The sequence below is a fragment of the Euprymna scolopes genome, chromosome 23 (assembly GCF_053919585.1).
Source record: "Euprymna scolopes isolate OS-2025 chromosome 23, ASM5391958v1, whole genome shotgun sequence".
NCBI lineage: Eukaryota > Metazoa > Mollusca > Cephalopoda > Sepiida > Sepiolidae > Euprymna > Euprymna scolopes.
The window spans coordinates 77,701,393-77,724,181 of record NC_136504.1 but is presented as its reverse complement, the minus strand read 5'-3'; the positions used below and the strand labels follow the sequence as shown (position 1 = coordinate 77,724,181).

The window sequence follows — 22,789 nt, the reverse complement described above, 5'->3', positions numbered from 1 at the left end:
TAAATTGTCTGGGCTTATTATTTCATTACAAACAGACCAATCAATTAACTCTCACACTGCATTATATTTTTAATTCTTGGATATGTTACTAATTTTGACAATCATTTTTCATAATTTTAACCCACATTATCGCCCCCTCTTACGAAAAATAATAACATTGATATATTGTCTGGGTTGATTATTTCATTACAAACACACCAATCAATTAACTCACATTTCATCATTTTTTCATAATTCTTGGATATGTTACTAAGTTCGACAATCATTTTTCATAATTTTAACCTACATTCTAGCCATCCCTTATGAAAATCACGACTTTGATATACCGATTATTTCATTACAAATACACCAATCAATTAACTCACATTTCACCATTTTTCATAATTCTTGGATATGTTACTAATTTCGGTAATTATTTTTTATAATTGTAACATACATTATCGTTTTACCCTTTACGAAAAAAATAATTTTGATATATTGTTTGGGCCGATTATTTTATTACAAATGCACCAATCAATAAATTAACATTTTATGATTTTTCGTAATTACTGGATATGTTACTAATTTCGACAATCATTTTTCATAATTTTAACCTACATTATCACCCTCCCCTTACAAAAATAATAACTTTGATATATTGTCTGAGTTATTTATTTCATTAAAAACACATCAATCGATTTATTCACATTTCATAATTTTTCATGATTCTTGGATATGTTACTAATTTCAAGAAACATTTTTTCACAGTAGTAACCCACATTATCGCACCCCTCCTTACAAAAATAATATCTTTAATATATTGTCTGGGTCGATTATTTCATTAAAAAAAATATCAATCAATTAACTCACATTTCATCATTTTTCATAATTCTTGGATATGTTACTAATTTAAACAATCATTTTTTTTATAATTGTAACCATCCTTGCGAAAATAATAACTGATATTTTGTCTTGGTTTATTATTTCATTAAAAACCCACCAATCAATTAACTCACATTTCATCATTTTTCATAATTTCTGGATATTTTACTAATTTAGACAATCATTTTTCATAATTTTAACCCACATTATCGCCCCCCCCCCTTATGAAAATAATAACTATGTAATAATGTCTGTTAAAAATATACATGAAATGAAGTAATGTTTAAATCATAAACTGTTTCAACCACTTCCGGCATTGACTTCTTATCCTCCACTACACTGTTATAAATATACATTAAATAAATTAATGTCTAAAATGTAAAATGTTGCAGCCATTTCCGGGACTGACTCTGTAAGCCCCACCCCACTGTTAAAAATATGAATGAGGTTTCGGCCATTTCCTGGACTTATTTCATATCCCTCGCCTCACTGTTTTAAAAACATACATGAAATAATGTAATGTCTAAATCGTAGACTGTTTCAGCTTTTAATATTAGATAAAGTAATTTGGAGATCGTAAACTGCTTCAGCCGTTTCTGGGCCTGACTCCGTATTCCTACTTCTTTTAAAAATATATATGAAATAAAGTATTTTTGAGATCATAAACTGCTGCTTCAGCCATTACCGGGACTTACTCCATGTTCCCCTCCCCACCTCTTAAAATATATGCTGTATCGGTTATTTTTTATTTTTGGAGGAGGTAATGCCTGGTAGAAAACTATATTACGCTTACTTGGCCTTCTAACTAAGATCAAAGTGTAGTATCTGTTCTGACGCGAAATCAGCGAAATCATCAACTGCCCCCCCCCCCTCCATAAACATAAAAAGTGGTGGTAATGCTTGGGAGAATGAACAGGATGTAATTCACCACACACCAACCTCACCTAAAAAAAGAAGGTTTGGTAATCCCTGGCAGCCTCCAGAGTACTTTTTAAAGCAACATAATCGTGCTTGTCCCCTCCCCCATATCAACACATGATGTCACTTCCGGAAAATGACTCAGCAGTTTGTCGAAATACATGATTTCATTATAAATTGTTTGTATTTTTTAAATATGTGTACTACACTGTAGAAGTACCTTATTTAAAATTCATGCTAAGCACCTTATTTAAAATTCATGCTACTCAAAAACTAAATATTTCAAAGTGCAGTTAGTGATTAGGCAACACTTGCTTTACAATAAACTAATCAAGAAATTGGATTGAGAAACAGATTTTAATGTTAACTAATACTAAACAAAAATAGAGATAATGTCAGTTTCTTATTTAATAAATTGTTAGGTGAAAGTACAGAATAGTATAAATAATACCTTCCCCTCTCCATATTAAGAATGGCTTTCTAAATAATAACATTATTTCAGCACTGTCTGTATTCCATGTGTTATCCCCCCCCTCCATCTTAAAATAATGTATGAAATTAAGTAAATATGAGATTGTAAAAAAGATATATAGGTTTGTTTTCATATTTACAAATTTCAAACCGTGAATAAAATGTACATATGGTTTCTTTTTTCTTTTTTTTTTTTTTAATACAAAAACATAAAAAAAATGAGTTGGTGGTTGGTGTCATCAGTTAGAATTGAAATTAAAAAGAACCGAGTGTTCCAGCCTCAGAAAAAACGAAAGTACGCACGTGTGCCATACAAAACAAAATGTCACCTAATGCTTAATGAACATTTTACATGTAAATTTACCGATGTCTGGATGCAATATACATGCATGTAAGCAAAGATATTATTTGCTATAAACCACCTTTATTATTTCCTGAGAATTTCAGTGATATGTGACCAGTAGTTTAATAGTTTACCTGTTAGATATTTACACACACATACGTCTACTGTTTTATTTATATAGAAGATTTCAATTTTTGAACTGTTTCTCAAGATTTGTTCAAATATAATTTACTTTCTGCTATCTGTTTATTTCTGAATTGATTATTTTAAAATATAAACTGAAAGTTTTTTTTAATAATTACTCAAATAAAGAATACTTGTGGACTTAAATTTTTATATTTCACTGGAATGGAATTTTCAACACTAGGTGTTAGATTGTTTCTAATATTTAGTTGAAAATTTCACTTTTTTTTTTATTTTTGCTATTTTTGCATATTTATTTATATTTTGGAATAGTATTTGTTGCTTCTACTGTTGATTTTACCTTAAAAATTATTATTTATTGAGATTTATAGGAAAATTGATTGAACTTCATAGAAAAGATAAAATTAATTGCTTTGAAAAATATTTAACAATATTTGAAAAAATATATTGTCTCATAATATTTAAAAAAATAAATTCTTTCATAAAAAATATTTCAGTATTCATTATGCTTACCAATCAAATAAATAAAAAGATGATTTTGAAAAAGAAAATATTATAAAGCAAAGCCTGGAAAAATCATGGATTACATAGAAAAATTTGAGCATGAAAAGTAATATGGTTAAGATTAAACTTAGACTAGTTGTTAAAACTGGAAAAGAAAAAGCACAAGATATTCTAGTAACAAATATAATAAATTTATAACTTAAAATATTGCAGCATTAAGAATTGATTATATAATGTTATAAATTGAATTTAAAGAAAAATTCTTAATGCTGCAATATTTTAAATTATAAATTTATTATATTTTTTACTAGAATATCCTGTCTTTTTCTTTTCCTATTTTAACAACTAGTCCTTTTATTTTTCTGTTTAATCTTAACCATATTACTTTTAATGCTTGCATTTTTCTATGTAATCCATCATATATTTTTTAAAAGAAAGCTAGCTTCCTGTAAAGAAAGTTAAAATATTTTTTTTAATTTGATGGTTCAACTACACACCATTAGCGACACCATTTGAATGCATGTAACAAAAGCAACAAATGACCATTCCTACTCCATTTATTTTAAAAAATAATTTGTAATATTCAGCTTAATTGAGTTAACTGTTCAAATAAAATAATTACACCATTTTTTTATATATCTTTTTTTTATATAAAAATTATTTTTGTTAGATGTTTATAAAGTGTTATAATTAAAATATGTAATTTTTAAATTCAAGGATAAATTTGTTATGTTATATCGATTCAACGCCTGATGAACTCTAATCACTCATTTTGTTTGATGGGTTGATAAAGTGTTGTCTTTACAGATGATTTAAAAGCATTTTTCACACTACCCATTCTTTTTCTTTCAATCAGGTCTTTATGTTATGCTTGGTAGAATTCTTTCTCGTTTGAATAAGCATCTTTGTATTTGGTTGTAAACTATTCTGGAAGACAAAAGAACTTGTATCTGATGAAATATGAAGGCCTACTTCATTGTTTGATAAATTCCAAGATTTCCCCTTTCTGCATACATCCAGAATTGTTTTGCATTTAAAAACAATCGGCCTTTCAAACAGAGTAGAATCGGCTGCAAGCTCTTTGGCTATTTGATCTGCAGGTAAATCAGGCAACTGAAAATGATACAGCTCATCTGTGCTAAGCAGAGCTGGTGAACACGTACAGGTACGCTCACATTTATGCTTTCCATCAAAGTATTTGTTTTCCGCTTTTGATATTGGCATCATCGTATATGGATCTCTTGGGTACTCATCTGGCAGATTTTGAATATATTTGTCTGGTGGACAACGACTGAATGGATTCCACATCTGTATTGTTTTTGAGAATGCGTCTTTCTTTTTTCTCAACGATGATTGATCTGCTTGTTTTCGCTTGGATTTCCATTTGGTTTTATCCGAAACGTCATCTGGTTGCCATGAAGTTCCTTTTTTGCTTTTACTCTCCTTCACATGGCTTTCACTTAATTTCCTGTTTTTAAAATGGAGGAGCTTATATTTGATTTTTTTCAGTTGATTGACTTGTGCTGCAATATAATCTTTATTTTGATTCCACATGGCTGATCCGATGACCCTGTAAAAAATAAGAGATAAATGCAGAAAGATTTTAAATAAATAAATTTTATCTTTTTTTTTAAATAAATAAATTTTATCTTTTTTTTTTTCTATTGTTTTTTAAGAAAAAAAAAAACTCTTGAACAATTTAAAGACAATGCTACCCCACCTCTTGTTCCTTCAAATATATTAAAAATACTAACCTTTCCCTCTTTTATTTTTCACCTATATAATAATAATAAATTTTTGTAATGGTTATCTTTATTGACCTAAGATTCAAGTTCTTTCAATCTTGTCACTTTTACTAATGAGTCTTCAAGAAGTTATGAATCTATTTTTTTGTAGTAGAAGGTAACTAGACTAGTCAGAAGAAAACTATGCGATTAGTTCATACAAAAATCATACTGGCAGAGTCTAAGCTATTTTTAAGGATTCTTCTCAGTCAGTCTGACGTAGAGACTGATGCAGTTCTAAGAGATCCATCTTCTCGGGCTTTAGCTTTTGCCCTTTGAGAAAGGGTTAGGTTATTTTTAATTGACAGAAGCATCCCTACCAGAAAATGCTGACAGGATTGCTCAGACATGTTTGTAGGTAAGAGTGTGCTAATTTAGTGTGCTGGGTTTTCAAATTTGATTTTCCCTGAATTTGTACCTAACTTTCCCGCTGTTGTAAGGAAATAAATAAAAAAGGAACTATTCTTAAAGGCCACTTATAGAAACTACAAAAATAAAACAGAATTAAAGATCAATTTTACAGAAACTATAAGAAATAAAAAAGAATTCTGTTACAGAAACTATGTAGAGAAATAAAGAATTAAGGATGACTCATGACAGAAAATATGGGGTGAACGGATTAAGGCTGATTGTTACAGGAACTATGTGGAGCAAGAAAGAATTAAGAACGACTGGCAAAAAGCAAAATAAAGGCGCACTTGTCACATAAACTATAAAAGAAGTAAGGAAAATAAAAGAGCATCTGTTACAGAAACTATGAGAAGAAAGCAAATCAAGAACAACTTACAGAAAGCATAGTTAAGGAGGATCACTTGTTATACAAACTATTGTGGCAAAAGATAATTAAGGACCACTGAGTACAGAAACAACTAGGAAGAAAGCAGAATAAAACATTAATTCTTACAAAAATTATAGGGAGAAAGCAAAATTACAGACCACTTATTACTTATGAAAAAAAATGTAGTTTGATATGCATTAATTTGCATATGGATGAATTAGCTGCGTTAAAAAAGTGTTATAAAAAAAACACTGAAGGCGAAAGGACAGGAGTTGAGTGGTTGTCAGTGAAAAGAAAAGGACAAAAGTAAAACGTGTGGACATTTTTTTTTATTCTAATTCAATTATAGAAAACAGAATTGAGTAGCACTTGTTACAAAATTATTTGCAGAAATTAGAATTGAGTAGCACTTGTTACAAAATTATTTGCAGAAATTAGAATTGAGTAGCACTTGTTACAAAATTATTTGCAGAAATTAGAATTGAGTAGCACTTGTTACAAAATTATTTGCAGAAATTAGAATTGAGTAGCACTTGTTACAAAATTATTTGCAGAAATTAGAATTGAGTAGCACTTGTTACAAAATTATTTGCAGAAATTAGAATTGAGTAGCACTTGTTACAAAATTATTTGCAGAAATTAGAATTGAGTAGCACTTGTTACAAAATTATTTGCAGAAATTAGAATTAAAGACTCCTATTTACAGAAACTAGGAAGAAAGTATAATTATAAACCACTTTTTACAGAAATTATAGGGAAAAAGCAGAATTAAGGACCACTTGTTCCAGAAACTACAGATGTGACAATACTGGTGCGTTAAAAAAAAAGGGTGGGGGGTGATATGCTACCGGTTTGTTTTTCCGATTTCTTTTTTAAAGAAGTTTTACATTTGTTCACTGTTTTTTTTTTTTGTTTTGCTGATTTTTTAAAGAAGTTTAACATCATTTTTATTTATATTTTTATATTTAAACAGGGTTATTTTTTCGCTTATTCTTTACCCCCCCCCCCCCGTTACATACACACCTCCAAAAATGATGCCGGATAACTGAATAATTATTTTTTTTTTTCTTTAGGCCATGTTGGGCCCTCTTCAGAGAGGTTGGTCTTTATGTACAAGAGGATTTATCTATCTGTTTTTCCTTTTGTTTATCATAAACCCAATTATAAACTTGACTGATCACAAGGATAAGATGCCATTATTCAAGTTTTCTCAAAATATGTCAAGTGTTAAGAATTGCTTATTAAAAAAAAAAAAGCTGAAAGGACCACACCCTCACAAGCATTGGATGATTATTAATTATAATATGATCACTAACCTCTTTTCTGGAGTTGAAACGCTGATAAGGGATTAAACAAATAAAATGTATTTATGATTTCAAGGACCAGCCCAAAAAGGAGAGGAGAAACATCTTATTCAGGGTAGCAGGGGGAGGTGGAAAGAAGAGGTGACCCTAAAAATCGATTGACCACTCATGATCTGATAATGTATTCTCCAAAGTTGAGAATTGTAGAATGTTACTGATAATGTATTATTAAGAGTTAAATTTTATTGGTAAGATGGGTAGAATTATGGTCCCAGGTTCTCAATATAACACAGTGAGTCAGTCAGCGTTACAAGACAGAGAGAGACCGAACTCAACTGGGCTATATGTTGTTGAAAGGATGGCCCCTGTACTTTTGGTTGATGACTGACCTCGAAAACCGCCCAGACCATTCTGCTTTCTCCCCATCAGACTGCTAACTGTTGAACCGTTGACCTGTAGATTTAGAGCTAATAACTAAATTTGAAAATTGCCCAGACTGTGCCTCAAATAAGTTTCAATTTGATCTTATTGAAAGCCTCATTGCAATGTTCATTCAACTTTTATTGCTTTTTTATGAGACTGGTGAGAGGACTTGCTATTGTGGAAAGATTTTTTACAAAACCTTTCAAAGAATCCAGCCATATCAAGAAATCTCAGTTGATTTTTGATTTGTTGCGACAGGATATTTTGCAATAGCATCTACTTTTGCTGAGATAGGCTTCACCTATTCCTGATCAAGACTATGGCCCAAATAATTCCCTTTTGCATGGCAGAATGCACTTTTGTTTAAGTTTCTTCCAGTTTAAGGAAAAATTGATTGATTAAATGTTCATTCCAGGTCCTCTTGTAGACAATTACATCGTCTATGTTGACCTCACATCCTTGAATACTATGTGGTAGGGAATGCATCATTCTCTGAAATATTGCCGGTGCATTTTTTGTACAGAACGGCATAATATTGTATTGACAAATGCCGAGATTTCTTTGGCATTATCAATCAAGAATACCTGCCAATAACCTTTCATTTGATCAGATTTGCTGACATATATGGCCTCGCCAATGTTGTCAATACAGTCATCAATTCTAGGGATTGGATAAGAGTCATATTTGGTTATTGCATTCACTTTCCAAAAATCAGTCACAAATCGATAGGTTCCATCAGGTTTTGGTACAAAAATACAGGGAGAACTCCATTGACTGTTGCATAGTTCAATTATGTCATTTTCCAACGTATTTAATTTCATATCCTCAAGTACCAAAGTTTGATTTATCCAATAAATATGTTGTTTGATGGTTTTTTATCTCCTACAAAAACATCATGAACTGCAACTGTTGTTTTACTTGTAACATCAAGGAAAAAGATCTCTGAACTCACTGATTAAACTATATATATATATATATTTATACTTCAGAATAGTTTTTATTTAACAATCAGTTGTTATGGAAACGTGAGATTGTAGGTTAACAAAATATTACTGGCAGTAATATTCTATAAGTTATCCCATCTAAAGCATTCTTTGTCTTGCTTAGAATAATAAAAATTTTTTGATATGAAACTCAACCACTTCATTTCAACGAGTTTTTTGAAATTCATTGAATTACAATTTAATATATATATATATATATATATATATATATATATTCTCCTGCATCTGGTAAATGTTTAAATTTTCCATTTAAATTAGAATTTCAGAGGTTTTAATTGCCTACTGTAACCTATGTCTTTCTCAATATTAAGTACATTTTTGTCATTATCTAAAACATCTGTATTTTGATTATACTTATAACGTTTGTAAAGGTCGAGACTGGCTTCATATTAGTAAAATCATTCCTGTCAATGTAAGTTTTTAACATATTAATGTGGCAAATTCTTTTCATTTTCTACAATATGGAGTGTGGATAATATAATTTAAATCATTAATTTTCATAGGGGCCAAAATATATTGCTTATAGAGAATGATGAGGAATTGGTAAAAATACTAAGACCTTGTCTTCACCTTTAAAGCTGCATCCATGTGGAACTCTCTTCTCTTTTCATGCTGCTAACTGACTACAATATGGTTGTTTTCAAGTCCGTGAACAAGTTCTTGATAAGCCATCCCCTTAAGTAATCCAATATACATTTGCTACATTAATTTAATGTAAGCTAGTTGCCTGTATTTGTTTTTTATAAATGGTTTATTTTGAAATTACTTCTTCACACACACACACACACACACACACACACACACACACACACACACACACACACACACACAATGAATGAAAGAACCAAAAAGCTGAAACTTATTTCACTCTAAATAATTTAAATGGTAAAAATAGGACTTAATGGATATGTTTAAGAAAACGTGACTTTTTTCATCGGTCATGGTATCTTGTTGGTTATTGAAACTTGCTAATCAAGTCTATTACTATTCTCCTGCAAAAAAAAAAAAAGGTAAAACTTTAAATTGAAGACAGAACTAGGAGCCGAGTTGTTTTATTAGGATATAGCCATTACAGGAAGTACACACAAAAATCAGGGGTGGATAATCATAAAAATATTAGGGGCTTAAGGGGTACTTGTATAGTTTAATCAAGACATGCTTCTGGGTTTGACCGTTACTCCTGATCTGAAATGGAACACGTACATCAAGTCTGTTGCCAAGGTCGCTGGAAAGATGGTGGGATCCTTCTACCGCTCCACAAGATATCTCACTACGAATGCAATTCTCTATCTATATAAAAGCCAAGTACGTCCAAGGATGGAATACTGTTGCCATATCTGGGCAGGAGCTGCTAAAAACAGCCTATCCTGCCTTGACAGAGTACAAAATAGACTTCGTGGCTTAGTGGGGGATGCCCTTTTCTCTACCCTGCAACCTCTCTCCCACAGAAGAGACGTTGCGAGCCTGTCCTTGTTTTATCGTTATTTCCATGGCAGATGCTCGTCTGAACTCCAATCTCTGGTCCCCCCTTGCCAATCTTTCACGAAAAACACCCGTCTAGCTGAATCCACTGTGAAAAATTTCCCCCACTCTATATCTGTGCCTAAATCAAAACGCAGATTCCATGAACAAAGCTTCTTTCTTAGAACTACACGCCTGTGGAACTCTGTTCCGTCTGCCTGCTTCCCTCCGGACTACAACTTGGTTGTCTTCAAGTCCAATGTTAACAAATTCCTAATGAACCGCCCCCTTAAGTAAACATTTCAGCAAATCTCACTAACGTAATGTACTTGCAATAACCCTTATCCCTGAGTGGCTTCCGGGCCTTGATAAGTGGTGATCACTGTGTAAAAAAAAAAAAAAAAAAAAAAAAGACATTAAATAATGAAAATATTGAAAAAAAAATCATGTAACGTACCTGTTTTGGAATTAAGTTCTCATAAAAAGTTTCACTTCATTTGATCAAGTATTTTTTTTTTTTTTTTTCAGAGAAAAATCAAATTTTAATGAGATTGCTCGTGTTCTAGGACGAGTAGGGGGCGCCAAGAGGAGATAACTCCAATCACCGCTTACAGTTTGTTTAAATTTGATATTATTTTGAAACATGGGCAGAAAAAATACCTAGATAAACATTTTAGTTTTTTTCACTTATTTTACAGAGTTTCTTTGTCCTTTTTTAATCCTTTTTTCATTTTGTCCTTTGTTAACCCGTTTTTCATTTAAAGCCCCCCCCCCTTCACCTAGTCTGCAAAATAGACAAAATAGCCACGATACAATCGATCTCATTAAAATTTGATTTTCTTCTGTAAAAAAAAAAAATACTTAATCAAATTAAGCGATTTTTTTTATGAGAACTTTATTCCATAACGGATACTTACAATATAGTAATATTTTCAATATTTTCATTTTTTAATTTTTTTTTGATTAAACTAAACAGTACAGATTAAGGAATGTAACTAATATATCAGCTCCCTTAAAAAGTGGGATATTTAAGAAATTTTATGTCTAAAAATTGCTTCTATAATCAGTTTTCTATTTGGTCTTGCTTCTGTTCACTCTCAAATATCTCTTAAATCAACACTTAACCGTAAGCATTGGACAATAGAGTATGATACTTTTAATTTATCAATTTAATACTTTACTTTAATTTAATACTTACAGTTTGATTATTTACTCATATTGCATGTTCTGTATTAATATCATAATTAATTAGATGTTAGTAGTAGTGATGGGATGATTGCAAACATTTCCCCGATTCCGATACAATTACTGATTCTGTTCTAAATTTCTGATTCTTTTAAAATTAATAAATATTTAATTAGAGATTTGCTGTTTTTTTTTTTGTAAATTGTAAAATTTCCGGGTAATTTCCACATATTTTTTTTCTCAAATGTTTTCCTTGTAATTGATTGAAAATCGTATGGCAACAAAAGATTTATTTTGATTTTAAAACTAAACCAGATTGTATCAGTTCGTCATTAGTGTACAACATGCTACTTGAAAGTTTTCATAAACAGTTGAAAATAGTCGACGATTGGTAGGCAAAATGAGAAAACGATGTAAAAACAAAATATTTAACAACGCCCCCCCCTCCCATTGTTACGAATGAATTGCTAAATAATGTTACTAATTAGAATATCATTTTTAACATGGGGAGGGAATGGGCTTGTTTAACTATTTGGTGCATTTTGTCTATGAATGAAGTTAAAATTTTATTTTAATTATAAAAATTGGTGGGTTATTAAATTGATTTGCTTGGCTGTAAACAAAAACATAAACGAGATGCAAATAATAATAATAATAGTGACACATTTTTTGATTAATACCCATTCAAAAAAGAAATATTACTTTTATAACTTAAAATAATCGGTAATTCTTTTTTGGGACACCAGCATGCTAGATTACAATCCACCATTTTGGTTTGCTTAAAAGTACGCCAAAGTGCTAAATTTCATTTCATCATAAAAACAAATTTCTACAGAAAAAAAATTATTAGTACCTTTTTATCTAGTGAATAAACATAAAATTACATATGAAACCACATTTATTATTTTTGAAATCCAATAATGCAGCTGAACTTGATGTTTTGTTTTTAAAACAAAATTAACTTTTTTGATACATCTCTGTGTGGTTACCTGGAAAATATTTTTTTCTAAAAAATGAATAAAGTTTACTTTTACAAAAATCTTTAACTGTTTATTTAGCCATTAGACATAAAATGACGTATGAAAAACCATGTTTATTTTTTAAAAAATCTAACTTATACTGAAATACATGTGTGAGCCCTTTCTAGTCTTAAAGGAAATCCACACATGCGCAAAAAACCCGACCGGAAACAACTACAAAAGCAAGAGACCTGAGCTGTTTCCTTCTTTTCGATTCGGCTCCCGATCTGGGTGGTCAACTGCTCCCTTTCGGGGCGCGCGTCCATGCGCGTCACATCCCCTGCTACTATGTGTGGGGCAAGAGCCAACAGACAGTACGTATATCTTACACGCTTTCTCTCTCCATGGTCTAGATTTGACTTTCTCACTCTCTCTCTCTACAACAATAGACTTCCCCTCTCACCAGCTAACAGCGAGAAATGCACGCCAAACTAAACACGTGATGTACCCTTTTATTTAATTTGTTTCTTCACGAAATAAATTCTAGTTCATTTATTTCAAATGAACACGTTGTTCGTTTCTTTCTCAATTCAATTAATTTTTCCTATTTTGTACGACTAGGGTATATATATAATATATCCACCAGTCCGCTACAAATTGGTGACCCGAACGTGAGATGAACACGCATTTCCTTCTATACCACAAGTCCACAACAAACCGGCGACCGACCGATGTGAAACGAACAAGCATGGTGACCCTACTTTTTTTTAAATGAATTGTTTTGAGCGAGACGCACATTTTATTTGATAAACAAAAAAAAACAAAAACATTTTAACAAAGAAAAACAAATGCACTACTGCTGACAAGAATCTCAACAAACAACAATGTTATATCGCAAGATCCCCACACAGTTACATAAACGAAGCACGGGACGAGGAGGAACTATGGAACAACAATGGCGGCGCGGAGACAAATGTTATTTGTCGGTAAAATGTTCAGAGCTGTATTCAACACACATCGGGGTGTCAAAACACATCCACTCCCACACCCACATCAACAGCATAACCCGGAAATCATCCAGGTGGAAAACACATTAACAGCATCAACTAAATTAGGAGTAGAAATATTAATAATACACCTGACAACACCTCTCACATGCACTTCAAACATAAATAGTTAGGTCACGGAGTACGGTCGCGACGTAATTCCTACATAAGCTGATTCGCAATGTTTACAGCTTTGATGGGATATATACAACTGAATATACCTCCAAATAAGCGAATCCCTGATGTGTGGTTAATTACGGAAAACTAACACAAATAAAAAATACGACAGCCATTTTTGCCTCGGAGCCGCTATGTCCCCTACTACGTCCGCGCTCGCTGTATAAATAAGCCGACCGTCAGAGAAAAATTCAGTTACCGGCAGATTGCCAACCAGAGCGGATTGCCTGCTGACGGTATCAGCAGCAGCCACGCCAGTTCTCTTCAGCCCTTTCCAGCAGCAGCCACAGCCGTTCCCCTCAGCTCTTTCTAGCAGCAACAGCCACAGCCGTTCCCCTCAGCTCTTTCCAGCAGCAGCCACAGCCGTTCTCCTCAGCTCTTTCCAGCAGCAACAGCAGCAGCCACAGCCGATCCCCTCAGCTCTTTGCAGCAGCAGCAGCAGCTCCCCTCTCGGCGACAGCAGTTGATTCAAAAGTGCTTAGTCACCTATCACTGTTTGTTCCCTGAGGCCTACCACCAGAGGACTCCACCTCTCTTCAGCAGCTCCCCTCTCGGTGACAGCAGTTGATTCAAAAGTGCTTAGTCACCTATCACTGTTTGTTCCCTGAGGCCTACCGCCAGAGGACTCCAACCTACCATAACACCTGGATCTCTATTCCGGCCTTCCTGACGCCTAGTAGACCGTATATACCAATTCACCTTGACCCTCAATAATGGTTTGAACTGAATTACTTCGTTTGTTCTCCTTGCTTCCATACGCTCGTGTTATTATATAAAAACAATGATGAAACCCCTCGTCAGACTTAGCTAAGAAAAATAAACACGGAGCCGTCGACTTCAATCCGAATTTTAAAAAATTTGAGCTCGACAAACATTTTTCACGTTTTCCTGACATTACCCTGCAGCAAATACAAGGAGCAAAATCACATAGGCCTATACACATTCTCTCCCACACAGCAGATGCAACAACAAAGAAACAATAACAGGACATCCCTATTAACACATAGGAAGAAGTTGAATCAACAATACGAGTTGAGATGCACCACTCACACTGATAAACTCACGACTGGAAGTTTCGTTGACAGCTGGCAACTGGACACTCACCATTCAACACAAACAAATGTGCAACAAGTGCCCGTACAGGCAATGTACACACACTACCGCAGACTCACTTGCGAAGACTCATGTCAACACGAACAAAAATTTTCCTTCAAAACGAACAATTCACTTTACTGTCCAAGCAACTCGTTACACATGTCAGCACAAAAAAAACAAACAAATGTCAGCCTAAAAAAGAGTAAACGCCTTTTTCCATGCGTAAGTAAATACTTTTTTTATGAACACACTCCATTTTTGAAACAACCACAACAACAGGACGAAAAGTCAATTGCCCAAAACATTACTTATTTAAAAAAAAAAAAATGTATACATTGCATTTTTTTTTTTCCTGGGAAGGGGAGTATTGTGCAAGCCCTTTCTAGTCTCACACAAAAACGCTGCTGTTAAACCTGACATAGTTATATGGAATAAGTCAGAGAGAGTTGCAACCTTGATTGAAGTGAGTGTTCCTAATGATGGCGGTCTTAACAGAGCTGAAAGAGAGAAACAGACCAAATACCAAGGTCTCATGTATGATGTGAAAAGAAACTGGAACCTAAAGGGGATATCAATCATACCAGTTATCATAGGTGCCACAGGACTTATGAAGAAGAACCTGAAGTCCTACCTAACTAATATTCCTGGTGAACCAAGTGCAAAAGAGATCCAGACAATTGCACTTAAGGGAACAGCAAGGATACTAAAAAGAGCTCTCGGTTGGTTTCAATAAAAAGGCGGGGCAATGTTGGCAGCTGGTTTGGCTGCCCCATACCCAGCATTACAATCTTCAAAGGAAGAAAAAAATCTCAAGCCACTTTTCTTGTCATACACATACGCGCACACAAACATACGTGCTCACATACACACACGTACATATATTCACGTTCACGTACATACACTCACATTCATGTGCATACACACACACGCTAATGTACACACATGTACGCACACATGGGCAACATCACTTCCCCTTTGAAGGAAATCCACACATGCGCAAAAGATCACCGGAAGCAACTATAAAAGCAAGAGACCTGAGCTGTTTCCTTCTTTTTTATTTGGCTCTCGACCTGGGCGGTCGACAGACCAACCGCTTCCTTTTGGGGCGCGTCTGCTCGCATCACATCCCCTGCTACTATGTGTGGGGCAAGAGCCAACAGATAGTACATACACCTGACACGCTTTCTCTCTCCATGGCCTGGATTTGACTTTCTCACTCTCTCTCTACAATAATAGACTTTCCCTCTCACCAGTTAACATCGAGAGATGCACGCCAAACTAAACACGTGATGTACCCTTTTATTTAATTTGTTTCTTCACAAAATAAATTTTAGTTTGTTTAATTCAATAAGCGCGTTGTTTGTTTCTTTCTTAATTCAATTCATTTTTCCTATTTTTTACGACTTTGTATCCACCAGTCTGCTACATACACTTAAAAAAGAAAAACATGATTCTCCATTTTTAGGTGATTACATGTAAACAACTTGAAAAATTTTGTGGTAAGAATACAATAAATCACCAAACTATAAGTTTTGTATATAAATTAAGTGCAAAATAATCACACCTTATTGATCAGGCAATGTTTTAACAACATGTAACCAAATTTATTTGTTTTAAATCTTGGGAATGTTAATGTTCCAAATCAAACTTTAGTATAAAAACATGTGATTGTTTAAAGTCATAAAAGCCACGCTCCTTTCCTACTACTAACCCTAAGTCTGGGTGGCAATACAAAAAATAAAGCAATTACATGTGATTTTATGATTTTGTTGAACAGACTTAGAATTATTGGTAAAAATGACTAAACTGCTTAAAAAGTTACAATGTACCGGACATGGGATCATTTTACATTATATTTATATGCACAACTGAATCCCCATTCTAAATTCTAAAATTACGTTTCAGTGTATTCACTGTAAATTCTCATGTCTGGGGGTATTTTAAATGTCAATAAAAGTTGTTTTTTTTTTAAGCTAACAAACTTCTAAATGTTTGCACTTTATACATTCTATCCAAGGTTTTAATAAACTTGTGAGATTTTCATCTATATTTTTCACTAATGCCAAAACCAAACAAAATCTAAGGAAACATGAAATATTTCAGAGGATGTGGTGATCAGACAACACCAAGGTCAAGCGGCGCTAGAAAGAAATGTCCAAGCATTTAAAATCTTTTGATATTAAAGTGTGGAGTCTCTAATAGTCACCATATGGCCGTTTATCAAATAGGTGTGAAACTCTTTTTAAAATCTGTGATATTGAATAGGCAAGTGAACTCTGGAATATTTATTTTGCTTACCATAAAAACTAATAAAAACAAATAAATTAGGCTTGGAAAGTCAATGCTACATCTGGGGATAGGATGCATTTTATTCACGGTTTTCTTCATCAGATATGCTTGAAATAACAATTGCCACAGTCGTGAAGGATTTCTAGCCATTACTTTTGTAGTCATCCTATCTAATCTCTTTTAAACTTGATGCATTCCGACTCATTCCAGTAAGCATTTTACTGCAATTCTTTCACAATTTGTTCATCATTTTCACTTCAGAAATCACCAGAATACTGCATTTGCTCTATGAACTATTCTGCTTAAAATATCCAAAATGTTTTTAATTGAATTTAATCTCATGATCACAGATCACTAGTAATGAAAAAACATAATCAATATCCCACATATATATTATTATTATTATTATTATTATTATTATTATTTACTCTGATAATTATTAAATACCTCCAGACACTTGTGTTTCATCCTTTCGGGAATCATCAGTGCAGGGTGTCATGATAAACGCCAGTCAAGAGACTCAAACCCCGGCAACAGAAGTCATGTTTGGCTTCATTAACAAGGACCTGAACCACTAGGCTACCACAAACCTCGAGAGATACAAGTTGAAACAAGCTGCGCATGTATAGTCCCCCTCTGATGCTGCATGTGAGATGACGCCACAAAAAATAGTGAAGAAATGATGAATGTGAGAAGTGTGAAGGGCCAACGTTGCCTTCACATTTTCGCCAAGTTTCAGAAAAATCTAATGGAAGGAGCAAAATTTATGGGGTAAAAAGTGTAATTTTTTTGCAATTTTGGGGCATTTGTGACCCCTTTTGAGCTCCTGGGAATGCTGAATCCCAGTGAAAACGGACAAACGATGCAGTTTCATGTCTTAAGACATGTATATTTGAATTCAACACCATGAAAAACAACTATATATACATATCAAGTTCTTGAGTAATATGAAAAAAGAACTACAAAAAGGCATGTTTTTTTAGCCCTAAAAGTCCCAGAAAGATGCGAACCAGAATTTTGCCAGGGTCACCCATACTGAATTTATATTAAGAACAATGGCCTCCACATTTTTGTCAAGTTTCAGGAAAATATAATGGATGGATCAAACGCTATGGGGCAAAAAAAGTCATTTTTGGCTATTTTTGACCATTTTTTATGACCTCTTTTGAGCTCCTGGGGACGCCGAATCCCAGTGTAAATGAATAACGGTGCAGTTTCAGGGCCTTAACACATGTATATTTGAGTTGACCACCGTGAAGAACCACTATATAGTCAGACGTATTAAGTTTTGGTTGAGAAATATGAAAAAAGACCCACAAAAAGAGGCATTTTTAGCACTGAAAGTCCCAGGGAAGGCAAACCAGAATTTTGCCAGGGTCACCCATACTGGATTTATATAAAGAACAATGGGCTCCACATTTTGGCCAAGTTTAAAAAAAATCTAATGGATGTATCAAAAGTTATGGGGCAAAATGTGTCATTTTTGGCGATTTTGGGGCATTTTTGACCTCTTTTGAATCCCTGGGAGCGCAACAGGAATTTTTGTAAAAACAATTTTTTTCCTGTGCACATCTATTTAATGAAATACAATTTGTGGCAAAATTTCAGGAAAAACTAATGGATAGTTAGTCCGGACTATTGCCAGATAACGAAAGCACAGAAGCTCAGGCGCCACTGAAAACATAGGTCCCTCTTCGATAAATCGGAGGACCAATTAAACATTTATTCTTATTAAATGCTTTTAGCATCAGTCAGAGTGATCTTTATGACGATCTGCGCGTATTAGCTAAGTTGACCAACTTTATTACAACTGAAAATGCTCAATGATAAAGGGACTGACATTATTATTTACTATAATAATTATTAAATAATTATTAAGTATTAAATAATTATATATATATATATATATATATATATATATATATATATATCACATAAAGCTACTTTGGTTAAATAAAAATTATTATTTCAATATACAATCATTGTGTCCGAGTAAATTGCTATTTACCGTTGTCCTATTCTCTTTATTTTTATTATAGGAATAAGGTTTCTACCTACAGTCGTCTACTACTACTACTACTACTAATAATAATAATAATAGCAGCAGTAGCAGCAAATATAATAATCCCTTTAGCTAAATCAAAATGGGATTCTACATTTTTAAATGATTATGTGGCAAAAAGAAAAAAAAAACAATTATTTTAAAATTTTGTGTAGGAAAACTTTTTTTTTGCACATTAAATTAACATAAAATGATACTCATTTCCGGCATATTTTTGCTTAATTGCACAAAAATCGAAAATAATTGTTAACATTTATTTATGTGTTTCTACCAGTGTTTGTTTAATTTTCAATTTTAGGCAGTTATCAATGGTCCTTCTGCTAGGGTTATTGGGCAGCCATTTTTTAAATTCTACTTCAAAGAGGAAGTGTGTTTTGAATCCCTATGCGATGAAGGCCATCAACTCCCCATATTTCCTCCTATAACAAACAACACGCTATGCAACATAAAAATATCTGTGCGTGAGGCCGCCAAGCTAATCAAGAACCTTGATTCCAGTAAAGCAACTGGCCCTGACGGTATTCCAATTATAGTGTTGAAAAAGTTTCAACCACAACTTGCCCCCATACTTACAAAACTGTTTAAGCATTGCCTTAAGGAGAAGTGCTTCCCAACACCCTCGAAAACCTCATCAGTATGCCCTGTATTTAAGAACTCCGGTGATAGGTCATCTCCCTCTCAGTATAGACCAATAAGTCTCCTGTGCATCATGAGTAAGTTGCTGGAATTCATATTAAACAAAGAAGTAGTCAACCACCTCAGCAGAAATAACCTTCTTAGTGACACGCAATATGGCTTCCATTCTGCTAAATCTACAGCAGATGCGCTAAGGGTTATATTTCATAGGATTAGTGAATCTCTTGACAAAGGCTTCCTTTCTAGGGAAATTGCTCTTGACATATCAAACGCCTTTGATAAGGTATGGTATAAAGGCCTACTTCACAAGATTTCCAGCTACGATATAACTGGAAATGTTTTCTCAATTATTAAATCATTTCTCTCTGATAGGCTCATTAGAGTAGTGATTGATGGGAAAAAATCAGAGGCCCACAGTATTAATGCTGGAGTCCCTAAGGGGTCCATCCTGGGCCCAACTCTCTTCCTGATCTAAATCAATGATCTCCCAAAACACATACTTAAATCATTCGTTGACATCTCTGCTGATGACACGACCATCTATGGCAACACATCAAAGGCCGTAAATGACAAAGTTCTCTCTGATTCTCTCTCCTCTGATCTTGAGCGCGTGGTATAGTGGGGGAAGAGGTGGCTGGTTACTTTTAATGCATCTAAAACCAAGCTCCTATCTTTACATCATCAACGCTCTGATCCCCATCTGGCATCAATTGAAATGGATAGCTCTCGTCTAGGGGAAGCCCCATGTTTTGATAAGCTTCTGGGTTTGACCTTTACTCCTGATCTGAAATGGAACACGTACATCAAGTCTGTTGCCAAGGTCACTGGAGAAATGGTGGAATCCTTCTACCACTCCAGAAGATATCTGACTGCTGATGCAATTCTCTATCTATATAAAAGACAAGTACATCCAAGGATGGAGTACTGCTGCCACATCTGGGTAGGAGCTACTAAAAACAGCCTATCCTGCCTTGACAGAGTACAAAATAGACTTTGTGTCTTAGTGGGGGATGCCCTTTCTCTTCCCTGCAACCTCTCCCACAGAAGAGACATTGCGAGCCTGTCTTTGTTTTATTATTATTTCCATGGCAAGTGCTCGTCTGAGCTCCAATCTCTGGTCCCCCTTTGCCAATCTTTCACAAAAAACACCCATACAAGCGTAGATTCCATAAACAAAACTTCTTTCTTAGAAGTGCACGCCTGTGGATCTCTCTTCTGTTTGACTGCTTCCCACCTGACTACAACGTGGATGTCTTCAAGTCCAACATAAACAAATTCCTGATAAACTGCCCCCTTAAGTAAAACACTTTATCAAATCTCCATTACTAACGATTAACGCGATATTATCCCATTGATTACTGTATATGCAATAACCCTTATCCCAGAGTTGCTTCCGGGCCTTGATAAATGTAAAAATGAAAAAAAGAATCAAAAATACAATTTAAAAGAAGTTTAAACACAAATAAATTTAATTTATTCAGGTATATAGAAGAGTTTTGCCTTTAGTAACAGTGGTGTAGGAAGGGTGGGACAGGGGGATTGGGGTTCCGCCCCCGGCAGCACGTTCAAGGGGGTGGCATTTTGAGAGGGTAAAATAAAAATAAAAATAAATGAAAGCTAACAAAAAATCTGAAATTTTATGCCAAAAAGGTTGTAAAACATTGGGACTTTTAGAGATATTAGAATCATAAAAATGTGTCCCTATTTTACGAGCGGTAAAAATAGAAAATAAAAATGAAAGCTAACAAAATATCTTAAATTTTATACTGAAAAGTTTTTAAAAAATCGGAACTTTTATAGGGAAAAATGTGTCCCTATTGTACGAGTGGCATACGTTAGGGGCTGGCATTTTGAGAGGTTGAAAATAGAAAAATAAATAAAAGCTAACAAAAAATTTGAAATTTTTTACTGAAAAGGTTGTAAAAAACCGGAACTTTTGAAGGTATCGGAATCAGAAAAATGTGTCCCTATTTTATGATTCAAAAACCGATTGTTTTAAATTTTTAATTTAATTTTTCCTTATTGGTACTAATGATAAATATTTCTTGTTTATAAATTATCACCAAAACTAAAATGATAATGACATCAAAATATGATTGTAAATTTATTTTATTTGTAAAACAAATTTTTTAAAAAGTTGCATAAATTCTCTAGGTAACCTTTCAAAGTTCCAAAAAGTGTTGAAAAATTAAACAAAACATTTTTGTCAAGAAAAATACTTTCAAACATCACTGATAATTAAATGATACAACGGAAAATAAGCAACAGAAAATTACATAATTTTGGAATTGTAGAAACATTAAGCAAGTACGGAATAAAAATTGACTGTAAACAGATTTTATGATTGTCATATCAAGGAATATAATTTTTAATGGGAACGAAGTGCTACACCTCAAATACTATTTAAGTGGCTTTCTATGTCATAGTTTAAATACTGCCGAATTTCTGTCATGTTTCAAACAATCCCAGAGTAATTGATTTTTTTCAAACTATTAACAAAATTTTATAATCACTGATGTATTTATGATTAAACCGAAATTTATTGTGATGAATTAATTCTGGTAATGGGATTTTAATTTTTTTTTATTAATATAATAATTGTAAAAGATAATACAAGAAAGATCTCCTTAGAACGCGTACCTAACTTAGAAAAATCGACTTATGTATATTTCGGTGAGAGGTAATTGAATTCTATTTAAAACTATATCGTCTTTAAGAATGGTCTTACACTCTGCCTTCAATTGACATTTATTCCGTAGATGCTTAATTTTTATACCTTGCCAAAATTAGTTCTCCGGTGTCTAATTTTCCTAAATTTAATTAAATTAAAATGAAAATATAAAAAATGATTTTTAATGTTTTTGATTCATTTGGGATTTTATCTGTTTTTGCTTTAATTAACTGGCGGGTTTCGTCCGGTGTCCTTTTGTCCAATCCTCTAGGAGTATATATATATATATATATATATATATATATATATATATATATATGTGTGTATATACTAGTGATGAGATGATTCCAAATTTTTTCCCGATTCCGATTCAATTACCGATTCTGTCTTAAATTCCTGATCTGATAGGATTCTCGATTCCGATTCTTTTTAAATTTCTAAATATTTAATTAGTGATTTGTTTTTGTCTTTTTTTTTTAATTACTCTAAAACCTCATGTCTGCATATATTTTCGCAAACAAAAAATGCACTTAGTGTGTGTCTCTGTGTGTGTGTGTGTGTGTGTGTGCGTGTGAGGGATATATATTAAATATACGAGGGGGGGGTCTAAATATTTTTCTCAAATGTTTTCCTTTTAATTGATTGAAAATAATGAAACAACTAAAGATGCATTT

At 33.2% G+C, this 22,789-nt stretch overlaps 1 protein-coding gene across 2 annotated transcripts in view; it reads right to left on the bottom strand.

Moving 5' to 3' along the window:
* Positions 1-3,780: 3,780 nt before the first annotated feature.
* LOC145246020 (uncharacterized) overlaps positions 3,781-22,789 on the bottom strand; it is a 74,406-nt gene continuing 55,397 nt past the window's right edge. For both annotated transcript variants that reach the window (XM_080107838.1, XM_080107839.1), the window contains one exon: positions 3,781-4,811. In XM_080107838.1, coding sequence (XP_079963964.1) covers positions 4,094-4,811 — 718 coding nt within the window. In that variant the 3' untranslated portion in view covers positions 3,781-4,093. The remainder of the gene's footprint in view (positions 4,812-22,789) is intronic.